General features: G+C 53.0%; 9 protein-coding genes across 9 annotated transcripts; 4 read left to right on the forward strand and 5 right to left on the reverse strand.

Annotated features, from left to right (window-relative positions):
- Nucleotides 1–447: 447 nt before the first annotated feature.
- Nucleotides 448–2,164, forward strand: LTS14_000931 (uncharacterized protein; the record flags this gene model as incomplete). Its single annotated transcript, XM_064833640.1, has 5 exons — nt 448–957; nt 1,021–1,193; nt 1,290–1,469; nt 1,527–1,858; nt 1,923–2,164. The coding sequence occupies 5 exons, from the start codon at nt 448–450 to the stop codon at nt 2,162–2,164; spliced, it is 1,437 nt and encodes a 478-aa protein (XP_064698601.1).
- A 649-nt stretch (nt 2,165–2,813) lies between these two features.
- Nucleotides 2,814–8,496, forward strand: LTS14_000932 (uncharacterized protein; the record flags this gene model as incomplete). The annotated part of the gene is made up of 3 exons (XM_064833641.1): nt 2,814–3,462; nt 3,800–4,244; nt 4,839–8,496. The coding sequence occupies 3 exons, from the start codon at nt 2,814–2,816 to the stop codon at nt 8,494–8,496; spliced, it is 4,752 nt and encodes a 1,583-aa protein (XP_064698602.1).
- Nucleotides 8,497–8,616: 120 nt separating this feature from the next.
- Nucleotides 8,617–9,372, reverse strand: LTS14_000933 (uncharacterized protein; the record flags this gene model as incomplete). The annotated part of the gene is made up of 1 exon (XM_064833642.1): nt 8,617–9,372. One exon carries the CDS (start codon nt 9,370–9,372, stop codon nt 8,617–8,619), a length of 756 nt encoding a protein of 251 aa, XP_064698603.1.
- Nucleotides 9,373–9,921: 549 nt separating this feature from the next.
- Nucleotides 9,922–11,488, reverse strand: LTS14_000934 (uncharacterized protein; the record flags this gene model as incomplete). Its single annotated transcript, XM_064833643.1, has 4 exons — nt 9,922–10,065; nt 10,124–10,876; nt 11,175–11,357; nt 11,426–11,488. 4 exons carry the CDS (start codon nt 11,486–11,488, stop codon nt 9,922–9,924), a joined length of 1,143 nt encoding a protein of 380 aa, XP_064698604.1.
- A 1,183-nt stretch (nt 11,489–12,671) lies between these two features.
- Nucleotides 12,672–13,390, reverse strand: LTS14_000935 (uncharacterized protein; the record flags this gene model as incomplete). The annotated part of the gene is made up of 2 exons (XM_064833644.1): nt 12,672–12,917; nt 12,971–13,390. The coding sequence occupies 2 exons, from the start codon at nt 13,388–13,390 to the stop codon at nt 12,672–12,674; spliced, it is 666 nt and encodes a 221-aa protein (XP_064698605.1).
- A 115-nt stretch (nt 13,391–13,505) lies between these two features.
- On the forward strand, nt 13,506–14,201 carry CNB1 (Calcineurin subunit B; the record flags this gene model as incomplete). Its single annotated transcript, XM_064833645.1, has 3 exons — nt 13,506–13,614; nt 13,678–13,730; nt 13,782–14,201. The coding sequence occupies 3 exons, from the start codon at nt 13,506–13,508 to the stop codon at nt 14,199–14,201; spliced, it is 582 nt and encodes a 193-aa protein (XP_064698606.1).
- Nucleotides 14,202–14,314: 113 nt separating this feature from the next.
- Nucleotides 14,315–15,352, reverse strand: LTS14_000937 (uncharacterized protein; the record flags this gene model as incomplete). Its single annotated transcript, XM_064833646.1, has 2 exons — nt 14,315–14,557; nt 14,624–15,352. The coding sequence occupies 2 exons, from the start codon at nt 15,350–15,352 to the stop codon at nt 14,315–14,317; spliced, it is 972 nt and encodes a 323-aa protein (XP_064698607.1).
- A 705-nt stretch (nt 15,353–16,057) lies between these two features.
- On the reverse strand, nt 16,058–17,812 carry LTS14_000938 (uncharacterized protein; the record flags this gene model as incomplete). Its single annotated transcript, XM_064833647.1, has 1 exon — nt 16,058–17,812. One exon carries the CDS (start codon nt 17,810–17,812, stop codon nt 16,058–16,060), a length of 1,755 nt encoding a protein of 584 aa, XP_064698608.1.
- A 150-nt stretch (nt 17,813–17,962) lies between these two features.
- Nucleotides 17,963–18,864, forward strand: LTS14_000939 (uncharacterized protein; the record flags this gene model as incomplete). The annotated part of the gene is given in 2 exon segments (XM_064833648.1): nt 17,963–18,713; nt 18,728–18,864. The coding sequence occupies 2 exon segments, from the start codon at nt 17,963–17,965 to the stop codon at nt 18,862–18,864; spliced, it is 888 nt and encodes a 295-aa protein (XP_064698609.1).
- Nucleotides 18,865–19,403: the final 539 nt, after the last annotated feature.

Here is a 19,403-nt window from a genome sequence, read left to right on the forward strand (position 1 = left end):
CTATTGATGCTGCAGGAATATGACTATGGCAGTACCGCCACAAGGAAAGAACGATAGTGCATTGTGAAGGTGAGGTTTGTAGCACTGGCGGGGGGGTGATTGGCTACGTGAATCTCGAATACTGGCTCGCTTGTTCACTTTATTCTTTCCTCCACCAATTATAGAACACTCATTGGAAGCACTGTGCGAAGGCCGCGCCGTCACTATCAGGCAGCTCACGCAGCAAGACGATAGCGATCATGGTGACGGTGCTGGCTGCCTCGACGAAGGCAAATGATTCTATTGGGATGGGATGAGACGACCTCCGGCTCGGCAGTGGCGGTGCATTCAACCTGCGCCTGCTCCTGACGGCGAGCCACCTCTGTTCCTGCATTCCTCACACGACACCTTTCTTGTCACATATTCATTCTTCGTTATCTGCATTCATGATACCGTCGAGCAGCAAACATGACCAACCCACAGGATGCCGACCTCCATTACTCTATTACCATGCGACCGCATCCCTTTCACCAACATCCCAACACGAATACAGAGCAGACGGCAGCGACGTACCTACCAGTCCTGGACCCAGCACAGAGTAATGAGCAGGGTCAGCCAGTATCGAAGCAACCAGGTCACTCCACAGCGCGTGAAGCCATGAGCAAGACCGACGAGCCGGCTAGGCAGCGGCCCGTATATCAATCTCGAACTAGTGCAGAGTCCGCTCGAGGCAGCGACGTCGATGTAGAGAGGGGCAGTAGTCTTCCCAGCTACACCAACGCCAACGACCCGTATAGTCTACGGTACGGCCTCAAGACGGACGAAGACATCGAGACGATCAAAGCCAACTCGGCGAAGAAGAGAAGTGTAGCTTTATGCGGTGTTGGGCCTGCACCACGAACAGCTAGAAAGCTACAAGGATTCTACGAGTCGCAGAATGAGAATATCGAGAGATTACTGAAGCCTGTGAACGATCATGTGAGCCAGCTTTCGTCACATCTCAGGCAATGGTCGATTGTGTCGATACTGACGACCCAACAGGTTCGCGAAGCAAAAGAGGAACGAGAAAGCGATGGTCTGCAGCTCAAGATCGCAATAACTGGCTCCTTCGCCGCCAACATCACCCTCGCTGTCCTACAAGTCTACGCGGCCGTCTCATCCAGATCGCTCTCGCTGTTTACCACCATGGCAGATGCTATCTTCGACCCCTGTAGGTATGTTAAAAAGCTACTAACAGCTTATTCGTCACAGTCATGCATCATCTACCCACTTTGCGAAGTGTTCGAGTTCTAGCCTGACCCACGTTACAGCAACCTCACCCTCATCTTGGCGAATCGAGCCGTCAACAAAGTCGACCCACGAAAGTATCCTTCGGGTAAAGCGCGAATCGAGACGGCCGGCAATATCGCTTTCTGCTTCATCATGACGGCTGTATCTCTCATATTGATCGTCGAGTCCATACAACAGATTGCCGGTCATAAGCCCGAGGAGTAAGTGGTTCCGTGGGCTAGATGCAGGCCCGACCAGCTAACATTGTTCGCCTCCAGTGTGGCTAGCTTCCATCTCCCATCTGTCATCGCCGTGGCAATTGCGTTCGTAACCAAGCTGTCGCTCTTCCTCTACTGCTGGTCTCTACGGAACAAGTACAGTCAGATCAGGATCCTCTGGGAGGACCACAGGAACGACCTATTCATCAATGGCTTTGGTCTGCTTACGAGCGTCGGTGGCTCCAAGCTCCGATGGTGGATCGATCCTATGGGCGCCATTATCCTTTCCGTCCTCATCAGCTTCTTGTGGTTACGCACGGCCATTTCTGAGTTCCAGCTTCTGATCGGCGTAAGCGCCGATACCAGTTTCTTGCAACACATAACCTATATCTGTAAGTCACTTATACAACGTCCTTCTTTTGTCATCACCAGGACTTCTGCTGATAATGACTGCAGCCATGACACACTCGCCCCTTATCATGTCTCTTGACACTGTTCGAGCGTGGCACAGCGGTCCTCGCCTCATCGTTGAGGTTGACATTGTCCTTAGCCAGGATATGACGGTCAAGGAGTCTCATGATGTTGCCGAGGAACTGCAGATGAAGCTCGAGAGCTTGCCGGACGTCGAGAGGTCCTATGTCCACATCGATTATGAGACAAGTCATGCGCCGGAGCACTTCACGAAGAAGGAGCTATGATCACGACCTACTTTACATTAGATTCATGAGCTGTACATAACATGTAGCTCTTTGATTGTTGCAACTGTTTAGATCGCAGACTTTGGGACAAGAAGTCGTGCCTCTATTATTTAGTAACATAGTCCTCGTTGTATCGCTTGAAGTTATACCTCCAGACATTGGGTGGAATGGCCAGTGTTCATGGTCAATCCTCGTGCATCGACCATGATCTCCAACCGGCCATGCCCGAACGTTCTCGGGTTCTCGGCTCGGAAGATCGCATCGGAGGTTGGTTCTAGTGTCTCGAATAATGTTTTACTCATCAGTCGTCCCGCGTCATCACCACCGCAAAGAGGCGGATGCGCCGGCAAGAACCTTCGTCTCTCAGGTACGATTGGTCTGAGAGAGAGCGCGAGCGTCTCGACCATGTATCGGTCAGGCGAAAGTGCAAGGCTGTATATCGCGCTGACATAGCTGCATCCTTTTCTCCTTCAGGCTATCCTACCTATCTCCAGCTCGTCTGCTCTTATGCCTATCAATTGTCGCGACTACTGATACCTAATCACTTATACTATTACGATCGACGCAGACAGAACTCTTGCCGCGTCTACTTTCCCTCATCAACTGCGAAATCACACGACTACAACACGACCACATACAACCGCGCATCATGTTTGACGTCGACTTCACGCACGCCTCGGCCTCTCCACTACCACCCTCTGCATCGCCTGATGTAGGCGTCCAACTGCTCCACGATTTCGAATTAGTAGTCAAGCTCAACCCAGACTGCAAAGGCTGCAAAAAGATACCACCACCCCAAGGCACGAAGAACAGGAACCCGCAAATCAATAGCGGGAAGACACCAGGCGGCCGCACTCCAGGCGATGCGCGAGGCGAAATGCAATACTACGAAGTCGAAGACGACCTACCCTTCATGCCCAAGAAGCTCTGGAGCGGCGGCGTGAAGTACGTTGCCGATTTCCTACCCACAGAAGATGGCTGCGATATCACGGTCCACGCACCAGGCGGTTTCACCTCCACGAATCACTGGCGAATACTCCGAGAGAATATCCCCGAGGATGGCGAGATGACATTACAACGGGTGCAGTCGAAAGATCTTATGCATGCAGACAAAGGAATGGGAGGATGGTATGTGCAGATCATCAGCGATGCGAGATGTAGTCGAACATTTGCTGGCATTGTGAAAGGGTTTTTGAAGGCGAGCCATTCGCAGTTGCAGACGGCTTTCATTGGGAAGCTGCAGGCTTCGCCTAAGGAGCAGAGGTCTAGGCGGCCGACGATGGGTCGTAGGAGATCTAGTGAGTTCTGATGGGTTGTCGTATGGTTTGCGTGGCAGGTTAAAGTGCGTAAGTGGTATTGATTCGGACACGGACTGTAGGCATAGAATGACAATGACTGGCTTTGAAGAGATGTCTTGAAGGTGTACGATATAGTAGCTAATGTATCGATAATGATTCATGACAAGGGCGTCCTTTGCTTCTATCCTTGCCTGGAACATGTCTTGGGACTTTAGCAAACAAGAGACGAAGACATATAGGCAAGGGCTCTGGGAAGCCCTATGTGCCTTTGCCACAATCAGTCTGACAACAGCCAAATACATGCCGATAGAAGAGCCACATTTTCTAACGCCATCAGGTGCAGCAGGCGAAGAACGTCTCGATGAATTGAAGCGATGGCTTACCCGCAGTTCAAACCTTAGGATTGAGATCACGCACACGGATCTCGTCATGGCGGTCAAAGCAGCAGTTGATCATATCTCCATGGACTTACACGTTCATGCCCACATACTCATCGGGGCAGCAGAAGCTGGTGAGAGACCACTTATGAAGATCAAGGACGGAGAGGATTGCTTTCAAACAGGCGAGGCGTTTGCCTGGGAGACCGTGACCATGAAGAGAATTGCTGATTTGAGTCGGGAGGCTTTGCAGGAGAAGCTTGAGCTGGCGCAGTTGGAGATCTGGTGGTTTAGGAGGGAGCTTGAGAGGTTGGAGGAGAAGTTGAGGAAGGCGAGGGAGAGGAGGGAGCAAGGCGTGGTAGAGCCGCTAGCATTCGAGGTTGTCGAGAGGCTGGAGGAGGACCGGTGAGTATATGATAGGCTGCTATGACAGCTTGGGCACTTCCGGAGGCGATCCTCTTTGAAGCTGTATGCTTCTTGTCACCATTGTCGTCAGATTCATCGCTGGAGCCGTGGTCGGTCCGGCACATCGTTTCATCATGGTCTGCTTAGTAGTTTGAGGAAGACTTTCGCAGATGCGGACGGAGCACTCACATGTAAGACATTAGGCTTCGTGGTCGAAGAGAGAGCTCGTGTGGAGTGGAGTGGAGGAGAATGGGAAATTAAGATGACATGGCGCTAGCGTTCGTCATGGCGCATTGCTTGCTTTGGGAGGGGGTCGCTCTCTCTCTATTCACCCAGACTTTGTTCTTGGCCATTGAAGTGTGACAAGTGAAGTCTGAGAGGCAGGGATTGTAACGAGCCTCAAGAAGCCGCAGGAGCGCTCGATGTTGCAAGATGAGTGAAAAAGCCAACCCATCGTAAGCGACTTCCTCATGCACGTTGCGGCACGGACAGATTCCAGATTCCACGTGTTTGGCTGCTTTACTGTGCAACCATTGTCAGGAAGGAAGGAAGGAAAGAAGGAAAGAATCAAGCCTGCTGACACACCTTCTCCAGGTCGCACAAGCGAACGCGATCAGCTGTTACCCGCGCACTTCAACGCATCTCAAGCCGAGGAGAGGTTCCAACGCTAAGCACACAACGCGAGAACGAGAACGAGATGGTGGGCCCGAGCCCTACAGACGATGGAAGACGGGCATCAAATGGCGATTTGTTGTCGCCAACTGCACCGCGAGCCTCGATGCAGAGCAACCGCCCTCATCTGTCGACGACTATGTCCAATGCTGGAGCGCCCCGTAAAAGCATTGAGTTGACCAGCCCGAGGGAGCCAGCAGAGTTGACACCATCCAGTGCTGCTCAGGGCACGTCGATTGAGCAGTCCGTGCGGCTATTCAAGGTCTTCGAGAGCTTGCGGAATGGAGATACGGCAGCTATAGCAAGAGCTTGCAAGCCGGATGGTGATTCTAAATTGGAAGGCACGACTGTGCTACACCTATCTATACAATGTGCTGAGCAGGCCGTGATCGAGTATGTGCTGTCGCAGCAGTCACAAGACATCAATGGTCGCGACCGTGAGGGCAACACCCCTTTGCACGTTGCATCTATGCTTGGCCGAGCTGCGATTGTGAAGTTGCTGCTCAACTCGGGCGTCAACGATACCATCGCGAACTATCAGGGCAAGACTGCACTAGACGTGGCACGGACGCCCGAGATTTTCCAGCAATTGCAACTGAATAGATCGATTCTCATCGACACCAATGTCCGCAAGGTTCAGCAGCTGGTCAAGTCAAGCGACTACGACGGATTAGAAAAGCTGCTTGGTGATAGCCGTGTTAGGTCAACTCTAGACATCAACGGTCCGGAACTTGCAACAGATCCCGCTACTATGGAGCAGGGTGGGACGCTATTGCACGAAGCTGCACGAAACAAAGATATCAAGCTTGCTCAGCTTCTTCTGCTCAACGGCGCGGATCCATTCAAGCGTGACAGGAAGGGCAAGTTGCCGCAAGATGTGACCAAGGACGAGCGAACACGATCAATACTGAAACGCTCGCCCGCGGCACAGACTGCGCAACGAAATATCCAGGAGCGCACTATCCTTGGTGAAGGCGCCTCGGTGGGCTCTATCGCATCTCCAAACGATGCCGGTGTCGGTGGTAAGGAGGCTCGTGAGATGAAGGGCTACTTGCGAAAGTGGACCAACTACACAAGTGGCTACAAGCTCCGATGGTTCGTCCTAGAGGACGGCGTGCTGTCTTACTACAAGCATCAGGATGATGCCGGCTCTGCGTGCCGTGGCGCTATCAACATGCGTATTGCGAAGCTGCACATGGATTCGAAGGACAAGCTGCAGTTTGACATTCACGGCAAATCTTCAGTGAAATACAGCCTGAAAGCAGATCATGAGATCGAGGCGAAGCGGTGGTACTGGGCACTCAACAATGCGATCCAGTGGACCAAGGACGAGGCCAAAGAGCAGCAGAAGCGTCAGCAACAGGAGACTTTGGCCATCCGAGAGGCGCGCAACGAGCAGCTCGAGCGGCAGAGGACGAGAGAGGCAGAAGTCGCACAGCCTGGTAAACTTATCCCGGGGACTGTGTTGGACGTGCCATCAGGAACATCCACTCCGCAAGTTGGCAGTTCAATCCGCGATGAAGCTAGTGTGCGAGACAATGAGTCTGTTCACGGTCTAAGCAACATTGGCACAACCATTGCTGGCGACATGGACGATGACGAAGAGTATGGCGACGACGCAAGCAGTCACGATCTGAAGCCAGCTAGCAAAGACGCCTTCAGCATTACTGCACAGTCTGCTAAGCTCCAGCTGGATTTGTTAGATCAAGTCAATGCGGCTGTGAAGAAGGAGACCGAGAAGAACCCGGATCTCCCAGTGTCGGATCCCACCATCAAACAGGCTGCAGCGTCGTACGAGACAGCTGTTGATAACCTTAAGGGTCTGCTCATGGATCTCCTGCGCATCTCACGTGACCATGAGGCATACTGGCAGTACCGGGTGGATCGCGAGCTGAACATTCGCCGATTATGGGAAGACAGCATGGCAAAGGTGGCAGCAGATCAGGAAGTGCTGGAGAGTCGTATCGGAGAGTCCGAGGACAAACGCAAGCGGACGAAGCGTGCCCTGAAAGATGCTTTGGCTGCCTCTGAAAGCAAGGCGCTCTCTCCAGAGGAGGACACCACTGTCGACCCGACCAAACTAATGTTGGAGCTGCCCGAAGATAATTTCAGACCCCGATCTAGACGGCCTACTATTGCTCAACTTACGAACAATGAGGTGTCGGACGATGAGGCTGACGACGAGGAAGAGTTCTTCGATGCTGTGGATGCAGGAGAAGTCGAGGTCGTAGATACCATGCCGCCATCTAGTCCACCAGCTTTCACTGAAGAGCTGAGCTTGGACCAGGTTCTGGATCAGAAGGTCGATCCTGAGAAGCAAGGCAAGGAGCTTGAGATCGCCAAGTCCTACAAGGGCTATGAGGACGGCACACGCAAGCGACTGAAGCTTGATGCTGACAATCGACCCAAGGTCTCGCTCTGGAGTATCCTGAAGTCCATGATTGGCAAGGATATGACGAAGATGACACTGCCTGTGTCCTTCAACGAGCCTACGTCGCTACTGTATCGTGTCGTGGAGGACATGGAGTACACTGATCTGCTGAATGTGGCAGCCGATCGCATGGACTCCACCGAGCGTTTGGTCTATGTTGCCGGCTTCGCCGCGTCTGAATACGCTAGTACGATTGGACGTGTCGCCAAGCCTTTCAACCCGCTGCTCGGCGAGACGTATGAGTATGTCCGCCCGGATCTTGGCTACCGCTTCTTCATCGAGCAAGTCTCGCATCATCCTCCAGTAGGTGCAGCATATGCTGAGAGTCAGAGGTGGGACTACTACGGCGAGTCTGCCGTCAAATCGAAGTTCTATGGCAAGTCTTTCGAATTCAACCCTCTGGGTACCTGGTTCTTACATCTACGACCTGCTTCTGGAGGCGAGGAACTGTATACCTGGAAGAAAGTGACCTCCTCCGTAGTCGGCATCATCACCGGTAATCCCGTGGTAGACAATTACGGGCCCATGGAAGTCAAGAATTGGACCACGGGAGAAGTCTGTTACCTTGACTTCAAGCCCAAAGGCTGGAAAGCTAGCTCTGCTTTCCAGGTCTCTGGTCGTGTGGTGGACAAAGGAGGCAGGACAAGATGGAGTATTGGTGGACGATGGAATGACAAGATCTATGCTCGGTTCACGCCTGGATACGAGGCTGCTGTCGAGGCGCCTTCGGCTGAGAAGCCAGGCAAAGATCAAGCTTTCTTGATTTGGGAAGCTCATGCACGACCGACAGGTATCCCATTCAACCTTACGCCTTTCGCTGTCACGCTTAATGCTATACCCGACCGTCTGAGACCTTTCCTCGCACCCACAGATACGCGCTTGAGACCGGATCAGCGTGCTATGGAGGAGGGCGAGTACGATTTTGCTGCTGTGGAGAAGAATCGTGTCGAGGAGGGTCAGCGTGCTAGGAGAAGGACGCGAGAGACGAGGGGTGAGGATTTCGTGCCGAAGTGGTTCAAGAAGGCGAGGCATGAGGTCACTGGTGAGGAGTACTGGGACTTCAATCATCATTATTGGCGTGTGAGGGACGATGTGGCGGACGGGAAGACGAAGTGGGAGGAGCAGGGGTTGGAGCCGATCTACCAGTGACGAAGGCAGCAAGTGAAGATGTGTATGATTCGAGGGCTGCACTCAGGCACTACGATGCTAGGTACATGGATAGGCTGAGAACCTTCGATTTCACAACATGAATCAACGTATTTTGTGCCCCTAATATCTGCCCTCAAACGTGTCGACCTTTCCCTTCGCCACCTCAGCGATAGCGTCCTTGATCGGTGTCCCGCCGCCTACCATATCGATAGCGAGGCCGATAGTGGCATCATTCTTCCAGACCTCGACAACAGCCCTCGCAACATCCTCTCTCGGAATCGTGGGCGAGATATGAATCTTACCCGCACTTATCTTCCCCGTCGCCGCTTCTTCGCTCAGCCCGCCGGGTCGCACAATAGTGTATTGCAGTCCTCGCTTCCCGTTCTCAGTCACGAGGTTGCGGTCTGCGGCGAACTTGGCTTTGTAGTAAGCTCCTATCGCTCCCCACGATTTGTCCGAGCGGGCACGGTCAGCGTCGTTGTACCATTCTGGCTCGGGCTTGCCTTCGCGATCTCGGACATCGAACGCGGAGACCATGATATATCTCTTCACGCCTGCTTGAGTGGCCGCGTCCATGGATTTGATCGCACCGTCGCAGTCGACGGCTTGAATGCGAGCGGGTCCACCTTTGCCACCTGCTCCCGCGGACCAGATGATTATGGAGGCTTTAGTGTCCTTGATCGTTTTCGTAAAGTCCTGGACTGTAGATTCTTCGATCGACTGAACGATGGGTTTGCCTCCAAGGGCTTCGATCTCGGGCTTCTGATCTGGGCTCCGAATGATGCTGTGCACTGTGTGGCCTTCTGAGGCTAGGATCTTGGTGATGTGGCGAGCTACCTTGCCTGAGCCACCGAAGAGGAGAAAGGTGGAAGTCATGCCTGTTTTGAGCTTCTAGATATGATCTGTGGAAATGATGGCCGTCTTGATTTTCCTGTACTTATGTTGTGAATATTGGTATCTCTCCTACTTCCCTTCCGCGAAGCTGGTCTACTTATATGCTTGGGGTTTCATCTGTTACAAACGAAGTTCATTCAGCATCTGACGTCTTCATGGCTGTTGCAGGGCCATTCATCGTTACTACACCATCTCATTACTAAGATTTCGCCGCGGTCCTGACGTCGATAGCTCGGACACAATCCGAAGCCATCCGAAAAAACTGCGATATTGCCGAAACAGCTTCTGGAATCCTGAGGCCAAAAAGTATTGCGTGCTCGAGAAACACAAAGACGTGCTGCGGGCGGTCACGTTGAGATACTGGTATAGGTAAAGCTGACGCCCATGTCGCTGTCGTGTACCTGCATTGCTACATTATGCTCTCAAAATCAGAGCAAAAGCAAAAGCAAAAGCAAAAGCAATCATACTCATGCACCCATTGCCAATGGCCTTGTACTTGCACTTCCACCACAAAGCCTTAAAAGTCCTGGCTCAGACTTTGATGGCATACTGCTTGAGATACTCATAGGTGTCCACATTATCAGCAACACACTTCCGAATCATATCCGCAGCTTCTTTGCCGAATTTCTCAACCCATTCGTTATACATCTCCTCATCAGACTTGGGCTTGTGTTTCTGACTAGAGCATTAGCATACTGACTCGCGACCAGTGCAGATATATATATTGACTCACATGAACCCTAGGCTTCAGATCCTTCGAATGAATTGCATCGTCGTGGAAACCATTCCACTTCTCGAACTCCTGCTTAGCAAACTCATGATCGGCATCATTATCCCACGTCAACATCTCCGGACGGAAGTCGAGCCCGATACTCTCGCAATACTTCCTTAGGATGCCTTCCGGGTCATCTAGCAGGTCATCGGCATCGATGACGCAGATCTGGACACCGCTATCTTTGTTGGAAGCGGTCTTCTTATCGACGGCGTTCTCGCCTTGTCCGCAGATCTTGGGTCCGACTAGGCCGGTGTCCTTGCAATAGTCGAAGAGGCTGCGCAGCTCATCGTAGCCGGCTTCGCTGGGCATGTAAGGGTTGAAACCAGTCCTCTCCACAAGCGGTGGGATGCAACAGCGGTAGTAGCTTGGGATAGCACGGTTAGGGTGACGGATCAAGAATGTGAAGTGGAAGCGCTCCAAGATCTCCCGAGGCACAACGGTTGGGTTGTTCGGCTCGGCCTCTGTGTCGAAGGGGAACGGCGCACCCTTCGACAGGCTGTCGGGCGTACCATTACTGGCAGGCTTCCCGACATCCACTCCAGAATCGCGCGGTGTGAGGGTTCGCTGAAGACCGAGACCACCTTGCGCATTCAGCTCCTCTTCTGTCCCGACGCCGCGCTTGACTTTGTGAAGCGATGGTGCGAGGCGGGCATCTTGCTTTCCGGGAGGGACGAGGTAATAGGTGATATCCTTGATGAAGACGCGCTTGCCCTGGTGATGCGTAAGTGACTATCCACGCATAGCGTTGCGAAGGGACGAGCTCGATGACTGCTCAGGGCACTCTTTTGCAATGCATGGTCGGGATCGTGTGTGGCGCGGAGCAGGTTGAACATGCTCGAGCCAGTTTGATGCTACACCGAAACAGGCAAACATGTGGCAGGTAACGACTTCGTGCGAAGGATCCTTGCCAATAGAAAACGCGCAGAAAGACAGCAAATATAGATAGTGCAAGATGGAACGCAAAAACAAAGAACATGGCCTGCGTGTGCTGGGAGGGGGCACGTCACACCTCAGCAGCTTCTCTGTCGATGCGGTCGAGGATGGTCTTGAAAGTCGAGTCGGCGAACTCGGACTTGAGTCTGGCTTCTTCGTCGTCTTCGAAGCGCGAGCTCATGCGCTCAGGGCCATAGTAGAAGGCGTCTCCAAACGGCTCATGGATGGTCTGAAGACTCTTACGGCGGGTCATGAAGACCTGATGAAGATGTTAGCTGGTCTGCCTCGACACCTCTCGACAGCCCGGAACTATGGTATACGACTCACACGCTCAAAGGCGGTCGAGCATGCCCTGGGATGGGTTGCCACAAAAACTGGCTTGTTCGACATCGTTGTCGCTGTCTGCTCGGCAGATCGTGAAATGCAACGCTGGTCCTTTGCAGGACAGAAGAAAGTTCTGATATTCTATTTTTAGTCTGTACTAACACAGCGAAGAGTGGTAATCCTTCGAGAAAGGTTCGCGAACAATGTTCACAGTATGTGAGAAGAATGTTCTGCGGTGTTTGGACACAAAGAGTGGGTGCTTTTGAGGTTGCAGGTCCTGACGAGGACAGAGCGGACAGCTCCGCGCCGAGACAAAGCCTGCCATGGCCCAGAAGTACGCTTTGCTTTGTTGAGAAGCAGCCAGTGACGTGAATTTAAGGTCTAACGTGCCTCGCGTGTGGGTGCTCAAGCAGCTAAATTGTGGCTTCCGTGACAAGAAGCCAATTGCGTAAGGATGTCGTCTTGTTTAGCAACCCTGTTCGTGAATTTGAGCTCCACTTCGGCCCCGCGATCGGAGCTAGGCCGGTATGCTTGTCGGCATAATGTGTCTTCGTTACCAAATAATGTCGTCTCTGCTCTTGAGAATGAAGGCTGGTATGTCTAGAAACGATCGCATGATCACGACAGGTTGACAGCACCCGACCTTCAGTCGCACTCAAGTCTACGGCCACGAATCCACCACCACCACACGAAGGTCTTGGCTCGCCAGTGCAAAGGCAGGTAGCAAGCACACCATGAAAAGCAGCAGCACATATGCTCAAGAATGGCTTAACCGTAGCATGAGCCGTGTGCAGCCGTAAGAGGCGTCTCTCGTTCTGCAGACCTGCATAGCTGATGCCAAAGCAGAGATGTGCTCGCGTGATCTTGAGGCTTGCGCCATACGCACTTCTTAGCACGACTTGCATGAAAATATGCCTCCGACGCCGTCAGGAAAAGTCCACCTGAGCGTTCGCTGCGGTCCTTATCAGCGTCCACCCCACAGATTCTTTATCACTTCTTATCTGTCGCTGTCGTGCTCACTTGCGTAGCGAGTGGTAGCATAGCGTCTCTGAAAGAGCCTAGCTGCTTTGGTCCTGCTGTGTATGGTCCCGACACCTATGGACTCCAGTTATGTCCCTGACTTATTGTCGCTGACCCAGCGTGAGGGATGAACAGACACACGGCCAGAGCACGCCATAATCTGCAAAGTCTAGTCCGTCTAGCCAGTGGTCAGGTACGGGATGGATTTCTGACCACGGATACGTCCTGCTCAGGCATCGCCAGATCCAGCAGAAGCGAATTTGGTCGTGAAGAACTCCTTGACGTCGTGCGCTTTCTCCTCGCTTCGCAGATTGTGCTTCGTACCAGCAGGTAGCTTCCAGTTGTTTACACCCCACCACCACCGTCTGATCTTTGCACCCATCGTCTGACCAGAGTACTGTGCGCCGGCGTTCCAGTGTCGCCAGCCAGAAAGGATGAGTGTCCAAGCTAGTCCTTGTACCAGTGGCATCAGAACCTGGCGTTATTGGGTCAGTCACAACATCTTCACAAGTGTTTCGTGAAACATACCTGATCTCGCATGGTGATATACGCGACACCTTGCCAGCCCGCCGTGTCTTTGATGCTAGCCAGATAGCTCTGCTCGAAGCGAAGATCGGGTAACGGAGGCATCTGTGGTCGTCGTGGTGTGGGCCGTAACATGGAGACTGGTATCTCGTCTTCATCTACATCATCGTCCATGTCGGCGTTGTCATCAAATTCCACCACTTGCTTCCGATCTGCTGCCGTTGATGGTGCTGCATCGTGTCTGATGTTTGGATGCTTGTTGATGTGGGCAGTCTGGATGGTCTCGGCAGCTTGTATCACTGCGTCTTGAAGAGGGTCCATGGTGCCTATCTCACGAATGACGATGCGTGCTATCGGGTCTGTTGTGGTATACTCTTCGTGGGAGAGCCACACGAACCGGAACATCTCTCCCGAACCAGCCATAGTGCACGTGGCCCTTATGTAACGGAAGCTCTCCGCGCAGTCCTACCGCCCCGCTAAGACAACTAGGGTCCCGCCAGCGATTCGAGGGTGCCTTCACGTCGGTGTGGGAGTGACGATGTCCACATACAATCCTCATACTCCTCGACAGCATAGGCAGGACCAGGACGTCGTCATGGGTAACGCCAACTCCCAGATGCTCGACAATATCGTGCAGGGCACGAACTGTACGTTCCAGTATGCGATCAATGGTTTCAGCTGAACATGGACTGACGATGAGATCGCAATAGTCGATAGAGAGGAGATTGATCGATTACGGAAACGGTTCATGAAATTGGATAAGGTACTAATGATCGCTACGGGACAATAGTATGCCACGAGCTGACCGCCCCAGGACAACTCCGGTACCCTCGAGCGCGACGAATTCCTCTCCCTACCACAAGTCTCCAGCAACCCCCTTGCAACCCGCATGATAGCTATCTTCGACGAGGACGGCGGCGGCGACGTCGACTTCCAAGAATTCGTCTCTGGCCTCAGCGCCTTCAGCAGCAAAGGCAACAAGGAAGAAAAGCTGCGCTTCGCCTTCAAAGTCTACGACATCGATCGCGACGGCTACATCAGCAACGGCGAACTATTCATTGTGCTGAAGATGATGGTGGGGAGTAATCTGAAGGACCAGCAGTTGCAGCAGATTGTGGACAAGACGATTATGGAGGCCGATCTGGATCATGATGGCAAGATTAGTTTCGAGGAATTTCAGAAGATGGTGGAGAACACTGATGTTTCCATGAGTATGACGTTGGATCAGTTTTAGACGGAGTCCCTGCGATTGGGCATGCGGGTGGGAGGAGCATGGCGAATGGCGTTTGCTGAGCGAGAAGAGCTCATGTCACCTATGGGTATCATTTGCATTGACCGAACTACAGACTATGCATCAGCAGGTAGCTCACTACGCTTCAGCTGAACGCCTGTCTTCTTCTCCCAGCCTTGTATCACCTGCGTGTGGTCAGCTCCAGGCCCGGCGATCGCATCCGCTGACGATAGTTCGTCTACTATCAGCCCCGCCAAAGAGGAAGGCACTTCCATCGCCTCAATGACAGATTTCGCAATCTTCATATCCTTGAGCAGCAACGAAAGCTGGTATCCCGACTGGAAGCGGCGAGTCAAGCCCTACAGAGTCAAATCAGCATATACAGACCTGCAAACCAAGATAAGAAACTCCACAAGCCAACTCACATCAGTCCGGAAACTCTCTTTAGTACTGAAATTCACACCAGTCCCAACGTTCATGACCTCCACCATCTTCTCCGGCTCCAGGCCAAACTTCTGTCCTGCGATCAACGCATCGCACAGACCCAATATACTAGCAGCCGAAGTGTAATTATTAAGCGTCTTCATCGCATGGCCCGCTCCCAGCTCACCCATGACATGGACGTGTCGGCCCATGGTCTTGAGCATCGGCATTACCTTCTCCAGCGCTACAGGATTCGAACATCCGACCATGAGTGTTGCGTCACCTTTCGCTAGAGCATGTTGGTAGGCTTGGGTAATGGGGCTATCGATTATTGTTAAAGTGCTATTGACCCCCGATAGAAGTTCCGCCGTCTCCCTGGTGTGGAAAGGTGACGAGGAGGAAGTATCGACTATGATGGCCCGGTCCTTGAGATGCTTCGCCAGTCCCGTCTTCGAATCCAGTAGGACTTCCCGAACGATCTCGCCATTGGGTAGCATGGTGACTAAGACATCGACATCCTTGAAAGCTTGAACATCGTCTGCTGATGCAACGATTGCGTTGTTGTGTCCCGTAGCGAAGTTCTTGGTTCGAGCGTCGTCGGCGTCGCGCACGATAAGCTTGTAGCCTGCTCGTGACAGTGTTGATGCTAGGGGGTAGCCGGCGTTGCCTAGGCCAATGTAGCCGACTGTTTTGACATCCTCGGTGGCACCGTTGGCATGAGTTGTAGCCATTGTTCGTTTTAATGAAGGACACCAACTATGATCGAGATCAATTATCATCTATGTAAGCCTCATCTCGTGTCGATGAACTTCGATTTCTTGTAGCTTGACAAACATATACTACATAGTCGTTTCGTTGACCCACATTATAAGCGCATCTCCATGTACACAACCCTATGGGTAGAATGCATATAGCACGGTACTGCTTCGTGGAAGTTCAGCAGGATTGTGGAGACAGCACGACCTGGAGCTCAACTGCCGAGTAAGCTTGCGGAAGTAGTATTACCGAGCTGTACCCAACGTGCACAGCGGACGAGACGAGAGCTAGAATTGCCAACATGAAACGGGCGAGTATATACACATGTGTGTATAGATAGTACAAGATTCCTGCTGCTCCGACTTCGCGTTCTGCAATGGGCCATTGCCATCAACCTCACACCATCGTGCCAAGTATTCCCGAGACAGAGGGTGGATGAGCTACGTCGGACGTGTCCGTTAGTGAAGTAGTGTAACACACAGCCAGGCTCTGCTCGTGGTGTCGACGAGGATCGTCGGCCATTGGGCTACGCAAGCGAAAAGACGCTGGTTGGTGAAATCTCGCGGAATACTAAGTTCGAGCCTTTCGCCTGTCCTCTTCTTTGGCAGAATGGAGGTCGCTAGGCTTCTGCTGTTGTGGGGGACTCCTGAGTCTCGCGTCTGGCAAACAGATGACCAGACTCATGGCATCGCCTCCCTATACATCTCACCCCTCTCCCTCCTCGCCGCCTCCTCAGCACCCCTGCGAATACACTGAAGCATCGCCTCGCCCTTAGGCGCCACTGTCAAATTCTCATACCCGTCTTTCGTAACGAGAATGTCATCTTCAATCCTGACACCACCGACGTCCATATAACGTTCCAGAACTTCCTTGTCGATGAATTGGGCATGCTTCGGATCATTCAAGAAGAAATTCTCGAGTAGGAAGGAGTTGAAGTAGATGCCCGGTTCGACTGTGATAATCATCCCTGGTTTGAGCAGCGCATAATCAGGCCTTGCACCTGAGGTAGATGTAGGCAAGGTTTCAGTGGCGAGCCAGGAAGACATCAGCTGCCACGAAGGCGGCAGCACAGCAATATGCGAATCCTCAACGCTCATCGACTTCGAAGAATCCTCCTTCGGTCGTGGTCCAGGCGAAACATCATGCACCTCGAGCCCCATGTGATGACCCAAACCATGCGGAAAGAAAGCCCGCCATGTGCCCTGCGCCAGAACCTCCTCGCAATCTCCTTTCAGAACCCCGAGATCCAGCAGTCCACGCGTAGTCATGTTCGTAGCATGCCACGCGATATCTCGGAAACTATTGCCAGGTTTCATCAGAGCGATACAGGCTTCCTGTACTCCCTCCACGACTCTGTACACATTCTCGCACTCCTTACTTGGCCAGTGACCAGGCTTCTTACGATTCAAAGGAAGCGTGCGTGTGACGTCCGAGGCGTAGCAGGAAACCTCACACCCGGCATCCAACACCATCATCTTCCTATCTCCAAACCGCTCATTGTTGGCTACATAGTGCAACACACCCGCATTCGGACCGGAGCCAGCTATGGGACTATATGCCTGCTCTTTAGCATGGTGAGCTATACAGATGCGCATGTACTCCGCTTCCACTTCTGCTTCGTTGGTCAACTGGTGGAGGTGCTGGAGCACTGCTTCGTGGCCCGCGGCTGTTGTATTGTTCGCCTTCCGAGTGAGATTGATTTCGTGCTCGTCTTTGATTACTCGACATGTGTCTATCGCGTAACGGAGATTCTTTCGCTGGTGCTTTGGGCAAAATTTGGAGACGAGGCGATCGCAGTAGAGGTGTTCTGAACTTAAAGCTGCCACTTCATCTGAGTGGCCGGTGATGGAACATATGTAGTTGATGAGAAGGTCACGGTTGTGTCGGCTGGGCTGATGACCTCGACGCACGATCCTGGGCTCCATCGTCTCGTGCGTGAGATACTTAGCCTCGTCGATGTCGTACTTCTCCAGTGCCTCTTCCACCGTACTGCCCCTACCCTGCCATACCACCCTCGTCTTGTTGATCGTCGGTAGCCAAAGCGTCAAGACGTCCCTCTGTAGATCGTAAGTCACGTAACAGCCTGGCTCATTGCATCCGCTCAGGTAGTAGAAGTAGCGGTCCTGCCGGAACGGCTGTGGCATGTCCGAGTCGGGCCATAGTATTGACTGAGCAGCGGCAAGCACGATGAGACCTTTTACGTCTCCGAGCTCTTCTGCTACGCGACGGGCGTGAACTTTGGCTGGATACTTGTCGATGCCATGTCCTTCGGTGTGGAGTCGGAGAGGTAGGGAGGTGTTAGAGGCGGTGGAATGAGGCAGATGTTCAGGGATCGAAGCGACCTTTCCGAAGTCATGTTCGCCTACAATGGGCACAGTCTCGGGATACATTGCAACAGTGACTGGAAGCCAGGTATATACGGTTTTGATGGGCATGGCATGGCAGACCAACGAGCCCTCGTCATCGGCCTTAACCACAAGTTAACCCCGAGGCTTTAGGTACTGCCTGAGCTACCACCAACCATATTCACGTCGTCCAGCATTCTTATTCTTATCCTACAGTGCGGAGACGCTCCCGAGCACAAAATGGACAAATTGAAAAGCGTAGCGAAAGGCGGCTGGAAGCCCGCCGGCGATCCAAAAATCAGTCGTGACACCTGGAAAGAAGACCTCAAGGGTATGGCAACGGGGAAAAAATCCGATCCGCATGAGGCCACGCGAAACCACACTTCGGCGCCGTTGAAGACGTTGAAAGATCCGGATTCTTTTGGTGCTCCGCCGAAGCATACGGGGGTTTATGGCAATGCTGCGAATGTTCCATCCTCGTCATCCGCATACTCAGAGCCATCTGGTGGGCTCGGATCGCCTATCCCTACGCCATCTCGGAGGCAGCAGCAGGAGGTGGTGGAGGAGGAAGAAGTGAAAGGCCCGCCGAAACCGTATAGCAAAGACACGACTGGATTACGGACAGACAACCTGCCGAAACCTCCCATACGAAGAGGAGATGCGGCAGCAGGAAGTAGTAGTAGTCCTGCCCGAACAGCCTCGCCCAGCCTGCCACCTCGACAAACTCCTGGTCTACCGACGCGACAAGCGAGTAGGCCTCCACCTTCACTACCTCCACGTATGACGGAGAATCCGAGCGAGTGGACGCCTGCACCTCCTCCCACTTATGGTGAGGCGACACAATCACCTATCCATGATCCAGCCGCTATAGCCCAGGGAGCAGCGACCCGGCTATCTCAAGCCGGAGTCTCTGTCCCAGGCTTCGGCATCGGATCTCCCACTTCCTCGACTCAGCCACAAGCGCCTTCAGCACCGAGAGGACCACAGCTTAGTGAGCTGCAGCAGCGATTCTCACGGATGAACACTGGATCTTCGCCCACACAGCCGTCTGCTCCTACGGCACCATCTGCGCCTGTAGCAGCAGTGGCAGCAGCGAAGAAGCCGCCGCCGCCTCCACCGCCAAAGAGGAGTGCGTTGCATAGTGCGGCTGGAGGTAGTAGACCTGCTAGTAGTGCCGGAGCGCCTGAGCCACCACCTTTGCCGTTGAGTAGTAAGCCTCGTCCTACTGGCTGAAATGAGCCTCAACATAGGGGACTGCTTTAGCAATATGGACATGGTTTCGGAGAGAGATCAGGGATAGAACTCTGCAGCCATCGATCGCGGACGCTGGCAGATGGTACCGATTGAATTGTTATATCTAGTCGGTCGAGCTCAAGACAGTCTGAGAGGGTCACGAAGTCGAGCGAACTACACGTCATCAGAGAGGATATCCGGAAGGAAGTGGTCCCGGGCAGAGCCAAGCTCTATGCCAGGCTACGAAGGGTAGCGCCTCGGAGTCTCGATGTTGGATAAATGTAGCAATGGCAAGCCACCGGAGCATCCGGCAGAGTTGGAGGACCGGTGTTTGGAAAGGGGACCAACTGGATGAATACAAGTCGTGAAGTCGGAACCGAAAGGATCTTGAACGAGACATCTATCAGATTATCGCACAGTAGCTTGATCGCAGCAATCTACATGCGCC

The sequence above is a fragment of the Recurvomyces mirabilis genome, assembly GCF_035927965.1.
Source record: "Recurvomyces mirabilis strain CCFEE 5264 chromosome Unknown scaffold_2, whole genome shotgun sequence".
In the NCBI taxonomy this organism is placed as follows: domain Eukaryota; kingdom Fungi; phylum Ascomycota; class Dothideomycetes; order Mycosphaerellales; family Teratosphaeriaceae; genus Recurvomyces; species Recurvomyces mirabilis.